We start from the raw sequence: 22,592 nt of genomic DNA, 5'->3' as shown, positions 1-22,592 counted from the left end.
TAATTAATACGATCAATAAAAATACTGTTCAATTCAATTATTTAGAAAATGTAATACAGTCGCATGGCATTGTAACGATAAGATGTATCCAGTTAGTCATAACACGACGTTGCAAGCAGTCTTTTAGAGTAACTAAGGAAGCTTAATAAACGTGGAAAACTGCTGAAATGGCAATCGAGGAAGGCTTCAGCGCTGGGGCGGGCGGGGAGGTGCGCGCACGCACGGGGCGTGGTTGGATCGCGCTGTCTGTGGCGCCACGAGCCAGGCCGTCAGTCGTCACAGCCGCCGTGGATGCTGCGGCGAACGCACCTGTCTTGCGTCCGTGCCCGCGCGCTACTGTACGCGACCTTTACATCGATAGTAAATAAACATGCAGTAGCGTCCCAGTGAAATGAATAAAAGTGAGAGTTCAGTGACGGTGACTTGAATTCTTAGAGGCACCTGCGTCTACGCATCTCAGGACTAACCCTAGGTCGGTAGCACTATGTTTTATCTCTTATCACCGCATATTTAGATAAGGCGCGCAATCACATCAAATATTAAGTAACTGTCTCCTAACAAATCGCTTTTATTTTTGCAATCATAAAACTATCTTTCGTGATAAAGATTAACAAAAAAAAAATTTTTGTTAACTATCGAACTTGATAGACATTTCGAAAATTGGCTTACAATAATTTGTGAAATTTGATTTAATTCAAAAAATATTGAGCAGTGTTTGTGTTACAGAAATTTTTGAAGTTATATAGTATAGTCTGCTGAAAAATTGTAAGTAAACTAAAAATTATTAGCCAAATAGAAAGCCACCTTCCATGGATATTGGATAACTCATACATAAACCATACCAAAAAATAAGTGATGCTCGAAATAACATAATAATATTTAATTAATATAAATCATTCTAATTATTTTATGAAATGCAAGAATATTGCCCAGGCATTACGAAATGTTAATTTCTTTTGTGGTTTTCTGCCTTGTTGGTCCAGACTTGTCCAGGCTCCTGATGATGAGGATCAAGGTTCGAGTCCTGGATCAAATGGCCAATGTAAACTCTCAGACTCTTGGGAACTCTTGGAAAGTTGATGGTGGTTGGTCCCGATCATTAGCATCTGATAATGGTCGTTAAAAGATTTAACATTAAGCCCTACATTGGAGCAGCATCAAGAAGAAGAGAAATACTTTAATGCACATAAAAATACAATAATAAATAAAAAAACATTAAATATGAATAATTTGAACTTCGCATGCAAAGGCATCCTTGTTACTATATGCGATCTCTGCCAGGCAAACCCTGACAGGACAGCATGGTGGTTCTAAGCTCCATATCCCTCTGCTATAAGGAGGGAGGTCAAGCCCAGTAGTGGGCCGTAAAAATAGGCTTATAATAATTAATTATGAATGTGTTTCTGTTAAGTAATATATGAAAAAAAATTAAATTAAAATGAATTATACACGGGTGTATATTACAAATTCCAATATTATAATTTATCATTATAATGGACTATCAAAATAGCTCGTTAAATATCTACACAACAACAGGTAATTTGTACTACACAAATTACCCACGTTGTTGTTGTAAGTAATTAATTACTAATAGCACTTTGATATTATATTTACGCACATAAGGACTATAATTACAAGTAAATTATGTTTTATTGTCTTATAGTCATTAGTATGAACATGTTATTTTAATCACAACGTGCAATTTATGCCCAACAACTAGTAAACACCAATAATTGCTTGAAAAACAATGCATAACAATAGGTATATACCTAAATAAAATACTTAATTACAAAGTTCAATACATTAATATTGTTTACTTTAATGATAGTCGAATATTTAAGACTATCTGCCACCCCGGGGTTTCACCCGCGTAGGTCCTGCCCCTGTAATTTCTCGAACAAGCGATTTTTTTGGACACAATTATGCGTACTTTATACTGACTGCTGAACGTGGTTTCTGGTGTTTTCTGTTTTCTGAGATGTCATTGCAAACGCAAGCCTATCTAGTAACAGACTATGAGACCTCTAAACTATATTTCAACCAGATTAGTTGGGCCATTATGGATACTTATGGGACTTACAGCCCGATTTTGTTGAAGATACCTTCAAGAATGTAAAATTTTATTTATATTTTAATTCGACATGCGTAATAGATAAACGATAAAATAAACGCATTAGGTTGGTGTAACTACAGACAGATATTTATCGCATGCAAGAAAACATCCGTTTTAAATCCAAAATTATTAATTTTGGTTAAGATTAAACAAGTTTATATTAAAACGTTTCCAAAGCCGCCGCTACTTCCATCTTACAAGCAATTAATATCTATCTCCTGACCGATACGGGCAGCGAGTGTGGTTTGGCTCCAACAGTAAAGATATAGACGGAGAGCCAGCGATAGAAAGACCTTCGTCATTTTATAAAAGCTGAAAGATTGCCAGCTCATGCTCCTACAGAACAGTAACCAACTATAAAGTATCGACCGTATTAGCATTGGCAGATAGCAGGTTTCAAGGATCCAGACCTTCAACCACCAAAGTATAAAGTATAATTTTTTTATATTTTTATCGGCACAATATGAGAAATGATATCCCAATTCATCAGACTCTTGGATTCATGTAACCCTTCGCATAAACCCTTGAAGTGTTTTTCGAAGGGTTGCCGCGAAGCTAAGTGACTGGCGACTGGGAAAATAATTTCTCATATTATGTCGAGGAAAATATGAAAAAATTACATTTTATACTTAGACGGTTGATGGTCTGGATCCTTAAAACCTGCTACCTCCCAAAGTTACCACGGTCCAAACTCCATAATTGGCTACCTCACTTACTTATGGTAGGAGCATGAGCTGACAATCTTTCCGAACTTTACAAAAATGACGAAGGTGTTTACGGGCTCTTAGACTATTATTTTACGGCCAGTAAAGTATATCGGTAGCTTGTATGCGAAAATTGCATAATGAGACGGGAAAAAGATCGAAAGAACATACTATATGAGTGGTAAACATTCGTTAACGAAGCACCGATGATTTCATATCGGTCAAGGAAACGCGCGTTTTAAAAGCCTTTGACGGACTATGTACTCGTACCCAGTGATGGATATTTTATGCTGCTTTGTTGGTTTTCAATAGAAAATGCTATAATTTGTAACACTCAAGCCCATTGTCCACACAAAAACAGTCACGCCATTTTAAGAAAAGTTATTTTTCCTTACAGACCGAATTTTCAGAGCTGATACTTTTAATAGTTATACATAGGTATAATACTGCAGAACCGCATTCAATTTCAGTTTTAAAATTTTTAAAACATTTTTTTAAATTCACTAGCGGCCTTTTAATTTAACCTTTACTTATAGAGAATTTTAAATTCGATATCATTTTTTGTATTGGGGTTCATATTTTGCATGTAATTCAAATTCAATTTTAGAGCATAAATTAAAAAAAATACATTAAATATAAGACGCTTTCTAGTAACTTCTGACTTAGCTTAGTCGGTCGCGGTTCTTTTATATGCAAGTTACTTTAGTCATACGTCCAAGCAAATACTGTACTATACCAATATTGAACTACTACATTAAACTACCCCTGAATGCTAGGCTATATTTTATTCCCGTAATCCTACGGGAAAGAGAACCACGCGGGTGAAACCGAGCGGCGGTTATTATGAGTATAAAACATTTCTATACTCATCTCCTTTAATATATATACAACTGAATAGCTATGAGAATAAACGATATCAAACATATACCTTTGCATTCATGAAAGCTTTAGCCATAACGATTTACAATACGCCATAAGCGAACTACATTCCACATCCAATGCAGAGCGGTAATAGAAAATGCGTTCGTACGATACATGACTCGGAGCGAATAATTTCAATTACATTCGACCGCCAATTGCAGTTTGCAACATGAACTTCACGCATAACTTACAACGAGCCGGGAACTGATATAGCGACTTCCTTTCTGTTGAACTTTTCATTTTGCTTATATATCAAAGGTTGCAGATTTACTTCGATAAAACTTAAAATAATTATCTGTTTCTTATTTAACAAATAGGTCCGTTGATTGTCGTATCATAAAAATGATTTAATTATAACTCCTCAAATCTCATTATAATGGTAATTTTGATATTTATCCGCAGTTTTTTTTAGGTCTTTCATATAGGTATGTGCTTTTTCTTTATTAGAATATTTTTGCTTTTTCTTTAATATTCTGATTGGCCAATACATTTTTGATCGTATATCCATACTTATAATATAAACGCGAAAATGAGTTTGTTACGTTTTCACACGACTAAACCGATTTTGAAAATTCTTTCACTAATGCAATTCTACGTTATAAATGAGTGGACATAGGCTATATTTTATTTTATCGCCATTTTCCCAAGGAAACGAAAACACGGGTGGAACCGCGAGACGGACACAGTAACCCATTTTAATGCATAACCATGCTTCTATTTCAAAAACTGTATGGTTGGGAAATGTTGATAAGTCGTTGAAGGGTGTTTTATTTAATTGGGAGGTATGCATGTCACCGTATGCAAACAGACAACAAGTGATTGCCCCCGCGTGCCACGAGTGAGCCTCGTATTTGCCCCTCGCAAACACCGCTCCCGGCACGTCTCCCAAGGCGATATACTGATAATATTGTTTTTACACAAAAACAAAATATTTAGTGAGCAAATACAAGGCTGCGTGTGTGCGTGCGATAGAGCAACGAAACTAAAATAGTTGTACAGTCACATGATAACGTTTAAGGATAAAATAAACCTAAGTGATTAAAGGGTTTACCTTTTCCAGTTTCCTATATAATTATAACTACTGCCATATTGTTTTTCAAATATATTTTGTTTTTGAAATAAATATATGTGGTTAAGGGCGTGCAGGAAACAAAAAAACTATATCAATTTTTCAGAGTCAATTTCCTATAAGCGTGTTAGTGTGGCACGCGAGAGAAAATTATGTACATTTTATTAGTATTTTGATTTTTTTTTACACTCAACAAACACAAACGTAACTATTTCTTTTTCCGAAACCGGTAAACCAAAGTCACTATGAATATTTTTAATAGACTATCTCGAGTTTATCCTATCGAATAAATCTTGTAAGTCCATTAATCTTGGGCAAAGTAACGTATGTTTGTACAATAAATAATTCGTAAAACAATGAGTTCCGGATCATAAAGTCCGCCATTAATTTTACATAAAATAGTTTAATTTTAAACGACGCAATGCATAAGTATGATAGCCCCATCAAAAAGTGCTCAGAAGTACGTACCTAATATTGTTTTCTTAACCTCTTTACTCCCTACATATATCAGTTGCGAGACTAGAGAAAGTATCAGCACATAGCATTTCGTAACCCTTACGTTTAAAACAAGAAAATCAATAGTATACGAGTTGTTTTCTAAGAAAACTTATAACAACAGCACACATTACGGCCAATTTGGAACTAAACGTCTACCTGCACGACATCGCATACATTAACTATTTAGATATATTTGAAACTAAAACGATTCCAAGTAAAGAAGTGTTTTTAAACAGTTTAAAACTATTTGTTGTCTCATAACCATAAACACAAATTCTTTTAGAAACAATGATTGTCTATTAATTCTTAGATAGGAAGTTATAAAATCGAAATCTAGTAAAGAAAGTAAAGTTACTTGGTTACATTACACAAAACAGTTGTTCTTACTTTTTCCGTTGATTTGTCTGTTTATGTACACCACTGTTTTGCGTGCCATTTTCGCTTAAGCTATGCTTAGAGGAAGCTTTAGATTACATGATATTGAAATAGGATGCAGAAGAAAAAAATTCCAAAGACACCCAATTCCAAGTAGAAAAACTCACAGGAATCCGCTAATAGTTATGTAAAAACGGCTAGGTAGGTATCAATACAAACTACCAAACAAAACAAAATAATATCATGTTTCGTTAATTCTTATCCGCATCCTTTTTTTAGGACCTGGTATATTATATGAAATTAAAGATACGAACAAGATTACACGGAAATATGAATAATATTTGCAATCGTTTTTTTAGACTAATACCGGTCACATACCGTCCGGTTTGTTCCATATTCATTAGAAAATTAGTTTCCAAGAAGCTTTTAAAACTATAAATTACAAGTATAACTCGTGCGCATTATTTTGACACCTGACTACCAAACACAATTAAACAAACACAGTACAAACATCATTCGAGTCAGCTGTCAAGTAAATCCGCATCTTTCAACCCCTTTACAACCCTTTAGGGGTAAAATTTTAAAAATCTTTAATTAAATTATTTTTAGTATTTTTTCAAGTAGTACACATACCTATTTTTACAAATGTAACTTGAAGAATGAAGGATTTTCCATACAAACTCTAAACCCCTGTTTCGCCAATTTCTGATATGATTTTCGCGTCAAAAAGCATACGAGTAGCTTATCCTACAGACTTCTACGTACCATTTAAATTCATTTAGCAGTTTCAGAGCCAAAAATATCCTCCAACTATAATTTTCAAAATATCTTTAATGTACAGAAATTTACCTGTTACAGTTTTATTATAAGTATAGATATTGGGATACCTTACAACATCAGCCACTTTATCAGGTAGATAATTTATAAAGTCTAATAAGCTCACAAAACTCTAGGTGCGCCGGAAAATTATTTGCACGTGGAACGATTATTCGCGACATAAAGTCTTGTTACGGCTTTCCAGTGTGATCAAATACAACTATAATTATGTTAATAAAGTTATTAAAATAGCAAAAGCAAACTGGTTTAATAATGTTTGTTAATACGTATAAAATTATGCGTTCCACCACAATAACTCTAAAGGCTAAATGAAACCAATAAACATAAAATCTAGGATGTCTTATATTTTATTGCAACGCGGACATTTATTACGGACATTTAGATGCGACACAAGTTACCTATATGTTAGAACGATTAGAATGTTTATGTTATTATAATGCAAGGTGGTCATAGTTTTACTTTTAATTCCATAAAGAATGCGTTGTTCCAAATACAACCCATGTAACTAACGTTGCATTCCAAACAGCAAAGCTTCTTTTACTAATAAGTCGCCGCACTGACCACTTACATTTTAGGCCACATGTCAGCTTTTGTATTATCTTTTATGGGATATTGTTTAAAAGGCATGGTTACTAAAATAAAGCTTTACAAGCAGACATTGAACCTAACGAGTCTTGACCTCTTCCTTTGACTTATTTACATTGCACGCCATCTATGAATCAGTCATACTGTACATACAAGTTTTTACGTTTATTTTATTAATTTTACCAAGAATGGTCAATTCATATTTACAATCTGTGTCTCCTTAGTTTGAATATCTATCTATACGTTATCTCCTTCTTACATTACTTATTTCAAAAGTTAATGTATCAAATATTACATTTTACATATGAAAAAGAAATCATTAAGTACAAGGCAAATATTTAAATAAACTGAGTAATGTAACTTCTATACGTTCAAATAATTTGTTTACAAAATTCATATAAATAATACTCGCTTAGATATTTTAGTTTCGAGTGGTAAATGTAGTTAATTGTCGTTTCGCAATCCAAAATCTAATAACTTGTAGAGGGACAGCGCAGTTGTATAACTTTAATATGATAATAGTCGTGATAAGGTACTTGTAGGCACTTTCACAGTTAAGATGTATAAAAAGTGCGGTAGCAAATCATGGATAAGCATTTAAATTAATTACTAAGCATTTAATTAAATATAGCAAAGAATATAATGAATGTTAAAATTTTAATTTCTTATAATATTATTGCCTGTTGATTCACCATAATTAGCACTTTAGCAAGAAATTATTGTATAATCACCGTGTAAAAAGTAACGCGTCCGGTAACATATAAGCTTAGCAATAGGGCGGGATATTCCTTTCGTTTATAAACTTTGTAATGTCTTATCCTTTTGATTATTTTATTACAGAAGGTTCAGATAATACACGCAAAGATGCGGTACAAGAGAAAGTAAAACGGAAGACATGTCTTCATTAGAAGACGTTTCGGAAATAAAAACAGTGTACTTTATATCAAGTAAACGATAAGCGAGAGAAAATATGTTGAATGTGATTACATTTATCTCTGAGCCCTACTCTAGCGGGGCATTTACCTTAACACAGAACGTTTTCCACCATTAAATATACCATTTCATCTAAATTCAATGACATAAAAAATAGTTGAACATCAACAAATTAAGGTAATAAGTGTTTGTCAGTGCCTAGGGCACCTCACGCAATTTATGTGTATTCGGATACAATTTGGATGGAGCCACTTTCGTTTATGGTATTTTATCAATTACTTAATTAGATGTTAGCTAATAATAATGTATATTGGAACAAAAACTGCATTCACAGCAGGCCTATAGCAATGGTTAATCGGTAGCGGCACGCAACAGCATAGAACAAATCTAATACATGACTCTATTAATAGAGTTGTATTTATATTAATGATTGTCACTGTTGTTATTTTTAACTACCATCGGACAGATACACATCGGTAAACGAAATGTAACATTATACCTATTTTTATATCGGCAGTTAAATTATTTATGGCGTTATGAACACCGATTTCTCTTGAGGTTTCTTGCGTCAATTTGCATGATTATTTTTCCATCCGTAGGAGAAACTCTTAAAAGGGTCCCATTATAATTAAACAACGATTGAATAATTTTGAACTTTTATAAAGATTGGTACCAAAGCTTTAATAATGAGTTTTCAAATTATAAATGTAAAAATTATGTTAAAATAATACGTCTGGACATTATTGTTTTTTTTTACTCTCGTGGTAGAGTTTGCTAGCTACGAGTATACCATAAATATTTTATAAATATCTATTGTCAACTTCGAAAGCTGGACAATGAGTCAGACATGGTCGATTAGAGAGTTTTTTTTGTTTTAATGTTCTGCGGTAAACGTCAGCTTAACAACTCACATAAAGGACCTCCACATAAAAGTTTATATCTTGTAAGAGCTTAATATTTTATTTATTCTTTTGTATGACAGTAAAGACAAGAATGTTAATTCTGAATTCCATTGTTTTTGTTGAGAACCTATTAACGTTAAACAAAGATAATAATTTACTAGGCACTAAATTCCAAACGTCATTCCGATCGTTCCAAATCAACACGTTTGAGAATTAATATAGCAACGGTTTCGTGACAGTAAAATCGAATTCATAGGGCTTAGGTCAGGTTATCTTTAGGACTGGTCAAGTGGCAACCGGGCCGCGTCGCCGCCGTGCTGTCTGTCGCGCCTGCAACCTACTTTCGCATACCTCAGGCAATTGACATAACAACCATCATTGGATACTAATATCTCAATACAAAGAATAACTTAAATTCTATTATTTGAGTTATACTCAGAGAAAAGCTATTGGATAAGGAAAAAAGTTATTTTACTGCACCCATACTGGTTGAACCATATGTCGGTCCAATTATAATATTAATTGAATAGAAAACTTAAATGAGGACGAAAGACACGACCTAAGACAAGCTGATAACGCGATTTACGAGAGTTCCGTAGTAATGAGCAAAGTTTACAGTAGGTTGCTATTGCAAGAGCAAACACTATGTATGTACACAATGTGTGGAATAGAAAATTTCGAAATAAAGCTGCTTATTTTTGGATACAGCGCGTGCGCGTAGGCTTACATTGATGACAGCGGCGATTGACAATAATTCGTCGGTTGACAGCTTGTAAAGTTTTAATTTGACGTGGGTTAAACGAATGCTACACGTCCCATCCGAAAGGCTTTTATAACAGTTAAATCTAATGATCCAAAAGGGGCACATTTCGAAACAAAGGTGTATTAAATTCATACAAATTTTGATGTGGTGAATCATATATTCGCACAACGCAAATTAATCAGCCACCCGACGACATTCCACGGGCCGTGGAGGCTCCTGCACAGGAGTGCGCGTAAAGTCCCCTTGCATAACCAGATCTTATCTATCTGTAGGTATTGTGCGTATAATAAGAAGTACTTAGCAAAGCCCTAAAACGCTTACGCATTCTTATAGAACTTTAAATGGAAATTTACATTTAAATCTAACGACAGATCGTCTCTTGGTAGTATAATAAAAAGCACTTTTGAAATTTGTAATATGATAATTTCAAAATTAAAGGACTTAACGAATCGTTTGGTGACATAATCTGCTATTTATCGTTATTAAAATCTCTAAACTCCAGACGAATAATATGGACAGTCGAATTAGTTATATTACATTACGAATATATGTAGATAAATTATGTAAATTTTAAAGTAAGTTGTGTTTTGGTATTAAATTACTAAAAAACTTGAAATCAATATCAATTAGACTTGATGCTATTATTTTTATTATTATGTCCTTTACGCACTAGTACGGAATACATAATATAAGTCATAGGCACAGAGCAATAGTTAAACATTAAGATCATTCTGATTTGGCAATAAGTGTTTAAATATTAACCTTGACCTAATTATATTAACCGAAAATACGATATTCACTTCCTTCGATACAATTTTGTTTTCATAGTAGAGACGAGAGATGTTTTTAATTGAAACAGAATGCAGTAACAATTCATCAAAGAAAAAAAAAGAATATTTCTTTTCTACGATGAATGTAGCTATGCTTAGAAATAAACGTGATCTCACCAGGAAGCTCTCACATACAATAGGACAAGGGAAGGACGGAAAGGCCAACGACTTCTGTAGAAACAAACAAATCTCTTTCTGAAGGATTTCGGATATCTAAGGATACGTACACACGTGTGTCTCATTTATCTCGTGCTTCTTTTGATTTTTGAATCAGTATAAAATGATTCTATAAATATAAAGTATGTAAAACGTAAATAGAAAACCTAGAGAATATGCTATAAAGAATATATTGTATGCAAAATCTCAGACCTCTAAAAATTTAAATATCATTGATTTGCTTTCAAAATGTCTATATTGACAGTGGATGTAAAGAAATATGAAATGCATAAATATTTGTTACAAATACATTGAAATAAAATCAAATATTTATACGCAATTATTAATTCAACTACTGCAATAAGTAAAGGATGACTTGTTTATTGCAAAATACTTTGGACCTAAAAATGAGTTTGTTGAGTATCAAACAGAATGGAACCTAATATTAAATCAAATAAGTTAGATATTTACTTAGCGATTTCTCTTTCTTAAAATTAACAAGAAACTCTAGCACCTGGAAGTGCCGTAGCCGTTGGCTCGTCTCCAGTCCTACTGAACTATGACAAACAGTTCTCAAAATCAAATCAGTGCCGCAAATATAACTGCAGCAAAATGTTCTCGTAATTTTGCAAGTTATCATTTAAATTGCGACCGACATTATTGAATATATGAGTACTATCATGAGATACATGTTTTGTACTCGGACAAACAACTCTATACATCTATTCCATTTTATTTATCCTTTAGCTTCCTCAAAAAATGTGAAAAATACAACTAAATCCTGATTTTAGTTTGCCCAAAATAGGCAGGTTCTTACGAGTAGGATCACGATATAATCTGCTAGACTGCTAGGCATGCAACTTCATCTACAGTAAATTCCAGCGGTCCTAACTCTTCAGACTAGTTCCTCTATCTCTGCCTAAAGTATAATTTTTGAGAAATTATAGATTCTTCTTTTTGACTAAATTTAATTGACGACCACGATCACTGCCGTAATGATAAGAACGTAGCGAAAAAGAAGATACATCTTATGTCAACAACTATTTCGATGTTAAGTTTTATATTTGCGACAAAACGTAGCCTGTATACAGTATTATGTATATGTATGAACTGAGAATAATGAGCGTCGGAAGGTCGTCGCACCCCAAATATAGGTTTCCCATTCCCTTTCTGGCGCCTGCTGTAGGTAGCATTCTTAATAATCAACAGGTACGGCAAAAAAATATCTTTTTTTCTTTAACGTACAAATACGTACATATATATGTATATGTACGTAGGTAGATACTTTTGTGACCTTTCCAACTTACTCTTTCTACGTCGTTTTACCTTTATGATTGCACTTTTACGTTTTGAATTGATGTATAATAATAATATACCTATAATATGTAGGATTTTCTGCATAATCACTGAATATAATGTAGGTTAATGACACAGATAGACCGTGTATTTGATGATGGCATCTTTTACTACTTTTTAATTAAAGCTCAGGAGAGACGACCAGTAAACATCTATTTCCATTAAACATAATTATCGAGATTCGGCGATCATGACTGTTGATGTCGCTCTTCGTACGCTTTCGACACGCAGTAAATCTTTTAACTGCGTGATCGAACATCAATTAACAAAAGTAATACACATCATGTAGAGTCGGCCATAACGAATCACGCGGGTTACGAAATGAGAACATAATATAATTTAGTCAATAAAGTTTATATAGCCATTTATTTTTAAACTTAGTTGGGACCAGTAATACAAGGTGGCGTGCTTTTAACAGGCTGACAATGGGACAAGATACGAGGACTAAGGACGACTAACGAGCATAATACAGGTGATCCGGACGGTTGTTCCAATAAAATGAATAAAAACCATAGATAATGCAAACAGTTTAGGGTTACATATTATAAGAGATCTAATCAGCCTTTGACTGACATTATAATAGCGAGACGCATTGGGATTATGCAACCGACCTCATGGGAGCAGACAGGACTGATGAAAGGTTGACCTCGGTCGTGTGTGGGCGCAGTTCGACAAAGATAATCCGAGTCGGGGTCCACGAACTGTACCGGAATGCAAATAAATAGATGCATATACCTAAGCAGGACGAGAGAGCACACCTGCCAGTGATCGGCGGAATAAACAATGCGTGTCAACACGCGCTTCGAATAATGGATCGAGCCATGCGTCTAGTCACGATCAAGTGCGTTTTTCTTCCGGATCTGTCTGCTGCTGTAATAAAAACTATATTGGTTCTCCTAAATATTTATAGACCATTAGATGCACTCGAATTATCGGACTCTATCTAATAAAAGACTAGAAGAGCCTGTCATGCCCAAACCTTCGTCATAAAAACTGAAAGTCTTTCAGCCCATGCACCCACCATTAGTAAGTTCTTAGTCGTCCAAGTGTAACGCGTAATTTTATTTGGTATAATATGTGGAAATCTCCATTCGTCAGAAAGTTAAGTTTCGTGCCAACTTTTCTAAAGATAACTAGAACTAGATATACCTTAATGGTGTTTTTTTGTATTTAAACTACATAGCAAAGCATAAGGCTTAATATAGGAGAAAAGGTCGTGAGAATAGTCACTTGCACTAACCTTAAAATTAACAAGCGCCACTGTGCTAACACGATTTTACAATTTACAGGAGCCTAAATACTTAATACGAATATTATAATCTATTACTATTATTACTAATGTGTTACTATTAATAACACATTTAGCGACATATTTTAAGCTCTATACTCGAGAGCGGCTTTACCCCATTTGCCAAATTTAACTTTTCATATTTTCGCTAAAACGCAAAGTAGGATTGGAGAGAAAAACAGAGAACATTGAAATTTGCGAGAAAAATAGTTAAATCAATATTTCTTGCTCTATGTATGCAAAAATGAGTTCGTATTTCCCTTGGTCACGCTCACGCCATAGCTTGAGAAGGACATTAGCGATTCTATTTGTTTTTTTATTATTTGAATCTTTGCCGAAGGACGAAATTTCAAGAAAACTGTGCAGAACATTAGAGATTTTCAAAACCTGAATGACAAACTTCCATTAAATAGTTGAATTTAATGGAAGTTTGTCATTCAATCGTAATTGAACAGATCTGGCTGAAATTTGGTACAGATAGATTGTACTCTGGTATAGTATTTAAGCTTTTTTTAATGCTATACTAGTGGACGCCCGCGTCTTTGTCCGCGTGGAATTCAGTTTTTCACAAATCCCGCAGAAACCATGGATTTTTCCGGGATGAAAAGTAGCCTATGTGTTAATCCAGAGAAAAATCTACTTCCATTCCAACCAAATAAGCCATTTCAGCCAAATCACACATTTACACACAAACTTTCGCCTTTATAATATTAGTGTGTTGTCATAGTGTGATTCCCACATATACGTAATCTATGTAGGTAAAACCGCGGGGCACAGCTATCATATTAATGAAAAGAAAGAAAGAAAGAAAGATTTTATTTGGCAAAACACAAAACAACAACAAGCATTAACATAATGTTGACGCAGTGCTATGTTGGTTTACAGATCCCACTTCTGATACTACACTCTATTTATTATCCTAGCGTTGATACTCAAACAATGGTATGGAACACGGATATAAACAGATCTCAGTTCGAAATTCAGATACAAAGCAGAAGTGAAAATGAATGGGAGGTTTATATTTAAGCACGCTTATGCGTTACTTGGAGGGCATGAATGGTGTATTTTAATCTTGTCATGTAAACAAATGAAAGTCATTTTAATAAGTCACAGTACACTTTTCCCTTACTGATTTATAGTTTACGACCTAGGATGTTTATAAGAGATTCTTTCATACATTTATTATCGAAGACTTCAATGAAGCAACGTTGAAAGGCCCGTGTGTTCCCAGATTTTCTTATAAATGAACTTTCCTACTAATGTTAACACAATTAACACCTGACTAGTTGTGATAAAAATAAAAACACTCGTATATACTTTAATCTAATATATAAAATTCTCGTGTCGCGGTGTTCGAACTTGAACTCCTCCGAAACGGCTCGACCGATTTTGATGAAATTTTTTGTGCATATTCAGTAGGTCTGAGAATCGGCCAACATCTATTTTTCAAACCCCTAAATCCTAGGATAGGGTAGTGGTAGGGTAGGGGTATGGTATAGGGATAGGGTAGGGGTAGGGTAGGGGTAGGGTAGGGATAGGGTAGGGGTAGGGTAGGGTAGGGTAGTGGTAGGGTAGGTTTATGGTATAGGGATAGGGTAGGGGTAGGGTAGCGGTAGGGTAGTTGTAGGGTAGGGGTAGAGTAGAGGTAGGGTAGGGGTAGGGTAGGGGTAGGGGTAGGAGTATGGTAGTGTAAGGTAGGGATAGGGAAGAAGTGCAAATAAATAAATTAATAAGTCAAAGCGAAGCTTGAGCGAGTCCGCTAGTATATGTATAATGAAATCGTTTTAAATATAGCTATGCTATATCCTTTCTCAATGTCAAATGTAAAGAGCATGCGTTTTTTTAATCAAACTGGGGGTTCCAAATACAACCCTGCAATAATGAATTCATCAGCTTCATTTTATTAACAGTACCTGGATGACCAAGCTTAGTTCGGTATTTCTTTTCGTGGTAAATCGACGTTTTCGATAACCTACAGCTACGAATAGGTCGATTTATCGCCCCCGGAACCAAGTGCATAATAAATCAGGTATTTAGGTGATATATATTTCTTTTTTTTAAATAATATTCGCCATATCTTTTAAATATTACCAATATTCCCTTTCCCCTACAACTAGTATTTGGAGTGAGTACGACAATAGACCAACGGGGCGAGGATGAACTACCACCCCTCGGACATGAGTCCGACCGACCTTACCGTTGAGCTATTGAGGCTCTATGGAGTTAACACCCACCATCTGCTTGAATGCGCGTTGGTGGGCTTATAATATAGTATGACGTACTATGCAGGCAAAAGGCAGTGCAATGTTAAGAACGGTAGTGGTGGCATTAGTGGACGCAAGTGACTTCGTTTGCGAGAAATTCTGTTGTTTACAAATCCACCATGGAACCATGGATTTTTATGGGATATAAAGTAGCTTATGTTCAGCTCCAAGGTCCTATTTAATTTAGGTATATGTAATTACACCAAATTTCATTAAAATCGGTTCAGTGGTTTGCGTGAAAAGGTGACAGACAGACAGACTTACTTTCGCATTTATAATATTAAGTATAAAATGGATATTACTATAGATGATGTATTTTTACAGGCAGGGCGATGTTAAGTGTGGTAGTGGTGGCATTCGCGTGCCTCTCCCTGGCGCGCGCCTCGCCGCCTGAAACGCGCGGACTGCGTAACCACGTGCTCAACGCGTATACTTCTAAGGTACCTATCATTTACTTATCAGTTTGACAGCAACTATTTAATTTATAAAGATAAATAGCAACAATAAAAAAACTAAATCAATACAATTAGTATCGCTAAATGAAAATTAATTGAGGTATTTTTGACTGACCAAATGAGGGTTCGCGGATTTCAAAGGTCTTTAGAGAATTTACAAAAAATGCAACGATTCACCGTTGAAGGAAGAACGTTAAAAATGTAAATGCTAAAAAGGCGCAGAACTCTGCAATGTATCCCACCCCAACCCCACATCCCGAATGGCAAAGTCCATGCTGTTTCGGTCATTCGTCATCATCGTTTTTTTTTTTAATAATCTTAATTATATACATTTATATTGTTGCAGGATTTAGGAAAAATATTAGCAAGCATAGACGAGCGATTACAAGTGTTAGACACGATAAGCACAGTACAAGCAAAACAAGCGCGGCGCTTAGACGTAATACAAGACAAACTGGGTAAATATAATATTTTTACACTATACGAGTTAGCGTTACCAAAATATATATATATGGTGGGACATTGCGTCCTAGAAGAAATTCTTGATCAATCAATAAAATCAACATTCGTTTATTACGCAGTTTACAAGCACTTTTGAAAGTTTAACTTTGACCAATTGTAAAGCACTCTACCATCGGTTTGGAAGGCAGGTTCTACTGAGTAGAGCTCTAAACTCAACATTTGCTCTATAAACATATTCTTATTTACAAAATGTATTATCTCTAAGTATCTACAGAAAAATAAAATTAATTCTACTTCTTGTGTTTAGATGGAGTTGACCCAATTGCTTCCTAGCATTTTTGTCATAAATATATTATATATAACAAGCTTACTGTAATCGATGTGTTTTAATTTTAATACACTATAACATTGTACTGTTATTGTCTTACTAACCCAAGATCGCCTACGATAAAGGGAAATTAGAAGGGCATTCCATAATAACTTTTCAGTGCGAATCATTAAAATTATCTAAAGATCGCGCGATAGCAATTTCCTCGTGTTAAAACAGAAAACCACCTGTGAAGACATGACATGAATCTGCGAAACATTTGAAGTCCTGACCCAAATAATTTGTTTGTATTCAAAACCCGCGTACTCCTGAATGGACAACGATGATTCACTACATCCTTATTATGTCATTTCCTATTTTAGAAATCATACGTTACATGTAACTTTCGCAATATTCCATTTATCATTTGCAATTGAACAAATAGGGGCATCGCTTAATCAACTGCTTGGGCGATACAAATAGAAAGTAATGTACGAACTACGAATATCACTATTCAAATCATTTGAAAAACTTCAATATTGGAATTCCAGATCGAATGGAAACCACGCTATCTTTGAGACTAGAAAGAGCCCAGCTGGCGGCGGAGCGACTAGAACACAGACTCCACATGCTGCAAACTAGCGTACAGGTACGCAAAAAGAGGGGTGTTATAAACATCAAACCAACCGAGAAATGTCATCTTCGATACCTGCTACCTGTAAAACGGCCCCGCTTTCAGCTTAGCCAGCTTCTCATTAGAGGTTCTTACTACGTTTATGTTATACCGATCCTAAAAGTTTCATCTTTCATAATCATGTAAGTCTGGCGCGACTGGGTTTTTGAAACGGATGACATTTCTTACATAGAATCCCAAATTCGTATACACTAACTGGCATACGTCAAAGTTAGAAAATAAGCCTGGTGATAGTTCCAAATGCGCCTACTCAGATAAGAAAACCTCAACACTTACGAAGTTTATCCAGATTTAACACACTGTCTTCTGTTTATTAACGTTGCCACAGCCCTAGACACTTTTAAAAGCAATTAAATCTGTCAAACCAAAGCAAAGTTGATGGGCTGCAGAAATATTCTGGGGGTACTCTTCTAGGAGAGCCCTCTCACAAAGATGTCTTCCACTCATAATGCATCTTTAAAATTAAGATTATTTTCATATATTGAAACATAACTATTGACATAATATGTATTATTCTTATTTATTTCAGACTACAGTTAAGGAAAGCAGCGATAAAATAGAGAAAACACAAACAAATATTGCGGAAATAGCGCAAAATCTGACTAATAATATTAATACACATACAAATTTGTTACAAAAGGTAAAAGTAACTACTAGTATGGTTTTTTAATTTTGCGGTATATAAAATCCGTTAGATGCGATTCGTACGATCCGGATCAGTGGACGCACTTCTATGACTCTATACAAAGAATACTAAAATCCGTTTGTTACGATGCGTCCGCTGCGTACGATGCGGATCTGTGGACGCTTACAATAATAAGATCTTTAAGTTCACGTCTAAATAGCATATCGTTGTTAGTGCTCTATTATATCACCATCCCGATATTTTTTTTTAATTTTACTAGGTAAGTGGAGCTTACGCCGACACGTGGCGTCGAGGTCTCTTGTTAGAGTCGATGGTGCGAGACGGAATGTCCCTTGTGAACGTGACGAGACGAGAGCTCGCCAACGGTTTGCGCACTCTGGCGAGGGGACAGAGAGAAGTGCGCATTACATCGGCAGACTTGGAAGCGACGCTCACTAAACGTTTGCGAGAAAATTCATATAAAGTTGACATAAAGGTACGTAACATCCTTTTTTTAACTCAGGGATATCCTCATGAACACCTTTTCGCCACAGAAGGTTATGTCAGACTTTAGCCAACTAAAACCCTATGGTGTTCCGACATGTCGCCTGATGATGAGCCACAGGAACATTTCGTAACCAACCTCAACAGGTACGTTATAGACTGAGAGCCTGTGAACCCTAGATCTTCGTCATTTTATAAAAGCTGAAAGTTTGTCAGCTCATGCTCCTACCATAATACCGTGTAACGCAGTGATCTCTTTTACCTGCCAAGAGATAGATAGAGATAGACGACAAGATGGCGGCACTTTTAATTAGTTCCGATTTTGGCCACGCGCAAACTTATCGTGCGCGCACTCAAATAGTGTTCCATCGTGTTAAGAGTAACTAACGTGAGTTATAAGACATAAGTAAAATATTACCAACTTACATGCGTAACTAGACTAACCAGTCTAGTTAGACATGAAATGTAGGCAACTACATAAACAATCAGCTTTATCAATCAGCCTTGTCTACGATATATTTTTAAAGATAGAAAATTATTAACTTTCTTTATCAATGTCATAGAATGCGCTATTGGTTCTGTGCCCTAAAAGTAGAGTTCTTAAATAGACAATCAGACGTTTAATATTCAACAAAAGCTATGGCATTCGGGTCTCAATATTGAATTACTCGTACAAGGCTTTGCATGGCTAATAAGTTTAGAAACGACTATCATGCTTACTCGTAAGCTTAGAAATATGAAGGCTAAAGCGAGAGTGGGTAACTAGTTACGACAGTGATATTTGCAACAGATAATAATAATGAATTCATTATCGCGGGTATTAAATTAAATTGACACCGCTAACATAATATTAAGTAAACGTTTTGAAAGGTATGATTAGGTTGACAATAATTGTTTTAATAGAAAGTGTGAAAGCTTAGATAAATACATTTATAATGAAAATTTAAAATATTTTTCATTTTGGCACTATTATTTGGTATGTCTATATTTTATATTCTCCTATTTTCCTTTGAATAAAAAAATAGCTACGAGTATGAACTTATAATAAATCGAATTTTCAACATTGAACTTAAATTGTAAGTTGATTATATGTCGACAAACCCGTAAACTTTTATCAATTTCAACTAACAAAATAATTGAATATATTTTTTTATATTGATACACAAGTACATACATAAAAATATTTAATATAGATTTGTTGTGAATTGTTACAGATGAAAGAAGTTTTAGATACGCAGAAGCGGTTTTTCGATTCGTTCCAACGCGTCCAACTCGACGATCCGACGCACGTAGCGGATGTTCTGGACAAATTGATCGATTCGCTTATAAATAAGTAAGCATTTTTACATACAATAGTTACCCGTACTCACATAATTATATTACTATGAATTCTCGATATATATGATTTGAATTAAATTATCATGAATGGAATTACTATGCGTTAGGATGTGCTTTTTTATTGTAGGTACCTATTAATTGACAGAATTATCATAAGGTCTACCTAATGATAAGTGACAAACCATCTATAAACAAAGCAACACTTTGGAAGGCTATAGAAATTGTAGAATACATCCTCCAAAATACCGCTCTGTGCTAAAGCTCAGTCACAAAAACTCTATTATCTCTGAGCTAAGTCAAAATTACATAATATAAAGCTAGAAATAAATATCTGCTAGTATAACTTTAATATTAATTGAACTGTCGAATGCAGGAAAAAATACTTTGTAATTCACAAAAAAACGCTTAACTGGTTATGTACGGTGACAAAATCCTAGAAATTGTCTAAAGGCGCCAATTTAAAAGGTTATAAAATTACTTGCGTTTTCTACCTTCACTTTATTGTTGATAAACATTTCAAATTCCATAGATTTGACAAATCACAATACGAATATCTACCTTGTTTATGTATGTAAATTGGTAAGTGCTTATACAATACAAATGCACAGTAATTGATAATAATTTAATAATTTTATTGTGACTTCACAGAACCGCATCGACTTTTCGTGAGCTCCAAAACATTCAACTCACCTTGAAGAACCATGATAACAAAGTCATGAAACTATTAAGCAATCGTCCTACACAGGTTAGAGAAGTTTCGGTAAAGAATATTATAATGAGATTTGAATGCTTGTTAATTGTGTTGAGGACAAGCATACAGACAATATATTAATTACTAGCTGCACCCAGCGTGTGTTGCAATACCACTAATCAATCACGGATGCATCTCACACTAACCAAAGGTTCATCATTAACAGATGAGTGGGCATTAGCCTTGTATAAACATTGATTTGATTCTTTCGAACATAGATGAGATATATAATACGAACTCAAATAAATCTTGAACATTTTACTGTACTGTGATATCTCAGCTATTTAAAATGTTAACCAGATTGACTTCAAACACGTATGTTTAACGGAAAATGCAGAATCTGTCCCTCATTGTTTCGACAACGTAAAGCAATGCTATTCCTAAAGGAATATATTAAGAACTATCTCTATGCCAAAATTAATCCAGATCTGTTCAGCTCCACTACTACGACTAAAAAAACGGTCACAGTTCTATCTAAATCTAAACTAATTTTATATCTAAATCTAAACTAATTTTATAAGAAATTAAGATTTGATTTTTTATATGTTTGTTACGATTTAACTCAAGAACTACTCAACCAATTTTAAAAATTCTTTTGCCATTAGAAGTTTACGTGTTCATACCATAGATATAGAATTAATTAGATTGTTGTAGTGTACACTTTTTTTGCAGACTGACGTTTCGTGTAAACGCCTCGAAAGTGTATTCCGGAATACAACACAAGCGGCGTTCAATGAGAAGGAATTGCAGCAACTGACTGAAAAGTTCATAGGCTTGACCAACCGGGCCGACGCGGCTCTGCAGCGTATGGAAGCGCGACTGCGCGAAGACACGGAACCGGTGCCTGCGTCTGACGTGACGGCCGCCGCCGACCAACTGTTACTAAAACTCAAAGGAATAAAGTAAGGGAGTTGTCCAGCTTTAATGCTTTGATGCCTCATTAGCTCCATGGTAATGGTTTGATCAACGCCTGCTGGACTATTGTTGTACCAATTTGGGGGAAAGGGAATATTGATCATAGGATTGTGGATATTGATCATAAGATCTAAGACCATTGTAGATAAATTAAAGATGAATTAAAAATGTCGTAAAATGTTGTAGCAAACATTTTTTTAATGCAGTAATGATTTCATTATTAATGTAGAAGTATCAAGATTTTTTTTAGATATAAGTAAATGACCGGGTGGTTAGGGTAGACCTGGGCCAGGTATGAGCATTCCCTTTTATCACTATGATACTAATCTACACTAGATAACTTTAGCACATTTTAGATATCATTATATTTTACTAGATCTTATACATCATCCAGTTGTGTTGTATAAAGTCTAAAGCAAATAAAAAAATGTTTTCAGCAGTGAAATGAGCACAGAAGAAGATGAATGGAAAGACGCAGAAGAAGACAGCTTCTTTGACAATATGAGCTATTCCATGGAAGACCAAGAAATACTAAGCAGCGCCCCCTACAGGAGCAAGCACACAACTACAGAGAGCACTCCTGTCAAACCTCACCGAAGACATCTACACAAACATCCATATGACCGTGGCCCAGTTTAATCACTAATAAAATGTTAATCAATAAATATTAATCTATTCAGTGTTTTATTTTTTTCCTCTTATAAATATACATGATTAACTTAACATTATTATTACCATTTAATTTAAATGGCCAACTACAGGGTTAGGCCTCCCCGCTTATAGGAGAGGGAACCTGGAGCTTACACCCATCAAGGGCGGGATTTCCGATTCCAGGTCTGGCTGGTGGGAGACTTCGGCCATGGTCACTCTAACGGGTAACGGGTACATACCACGATAAAACAACGAGATTTTTAAAATATTGACATTAAAATCTCGTCATTTTATCA

General features: G+C 34.8%; 2 protein-coding genes across 3 annotated transcripts in view; one reads left to right on the top strand and one right to left on the bottom strand.

The window, feature by feature from the left end:
- Window positions 1–22,592, bottom strand: part of LOC112048569 (uncharacterized) — a 61,108-nt gene that overhangs the window by 36,780 nt on the left and 1,736 nt on the right. The window lies entirely within an intron of this gene.
- LOC112048568 (uncharacterized) lies at window positions 266–22,320 on the top strand. 2 transcript variants are annotated; one of them, XM_024086149.2, is made up of 10 exons: window positions 266–472; window positions 15,919–16,034; window positions 16,396–16,507; window positions 17,370–17,467; window positions 18,042–18,152; window positions 18,418–18,633; window positions 19,856–19,974; window positions 20,628–20,724; window positions 21,403–21,632; window positions 22,086–22,320. In XM_024086149.2, exons 2-10 carry the CDS (start codon window positions 15,927–15,929, stop codon window positions 22,282–22,284), a joined length of 1,290 nt encoding a protein of 429 aa, XP_023941917.1. In that variant the 5' UTR covers window positions 266–472; window positions 15,919–15,926; the 3' UTR covers window positions 22,285–22,320. The 2 variants fall into 2 exon arrangements, with proteins under 2 accessions (XP_023941917.1, XP_023941916.1); XM_024086148.2 differs by having other exon boundaries at window positions 268–472; window positions 22,083–22,320.

Source organism: Bicyclus anynana, chromosome 7 (genome assembly GCF_947172395.1).
Source record: "Bicyclus anynana chromosome 7, ilBicAnyn1.1, whole genome shotgun sequence".
Lineage (NCBI taxonomy): Eukaryota > Metazoa > Arthropoda > Insecta > Lepidoptera > Nymphalidae > Bicyclus > Bicyclus anynana.
Note: the sequence above shows the minus strand (reverse complement) of the source record. Positions and strands in the feature narration are given on the sequence as shown.

Coding starts and splice junctions, on each gene's coding strand:
- LOC112048568 (XM_024086148.2), top strand. CDS start 15,927: ATGTTAAGTGTGGTAGTGGTGGCATTCGCGTGCCTCTCCCTGGCGCGC. Junction 18,634..19,855: donor CATATAAAGTTGACATAAAG/GTACGTAACATC, acceptor GAATTGTTACAG/ATGAAAGAAGTTTTAGATAC. Junction 19,975..20,627: donor ATCGATTCGCTTATAAATAA/GTAAGCATTTTT, acceptor GTGACTTCACAG/AACCGCATCGACTTTTCGTG.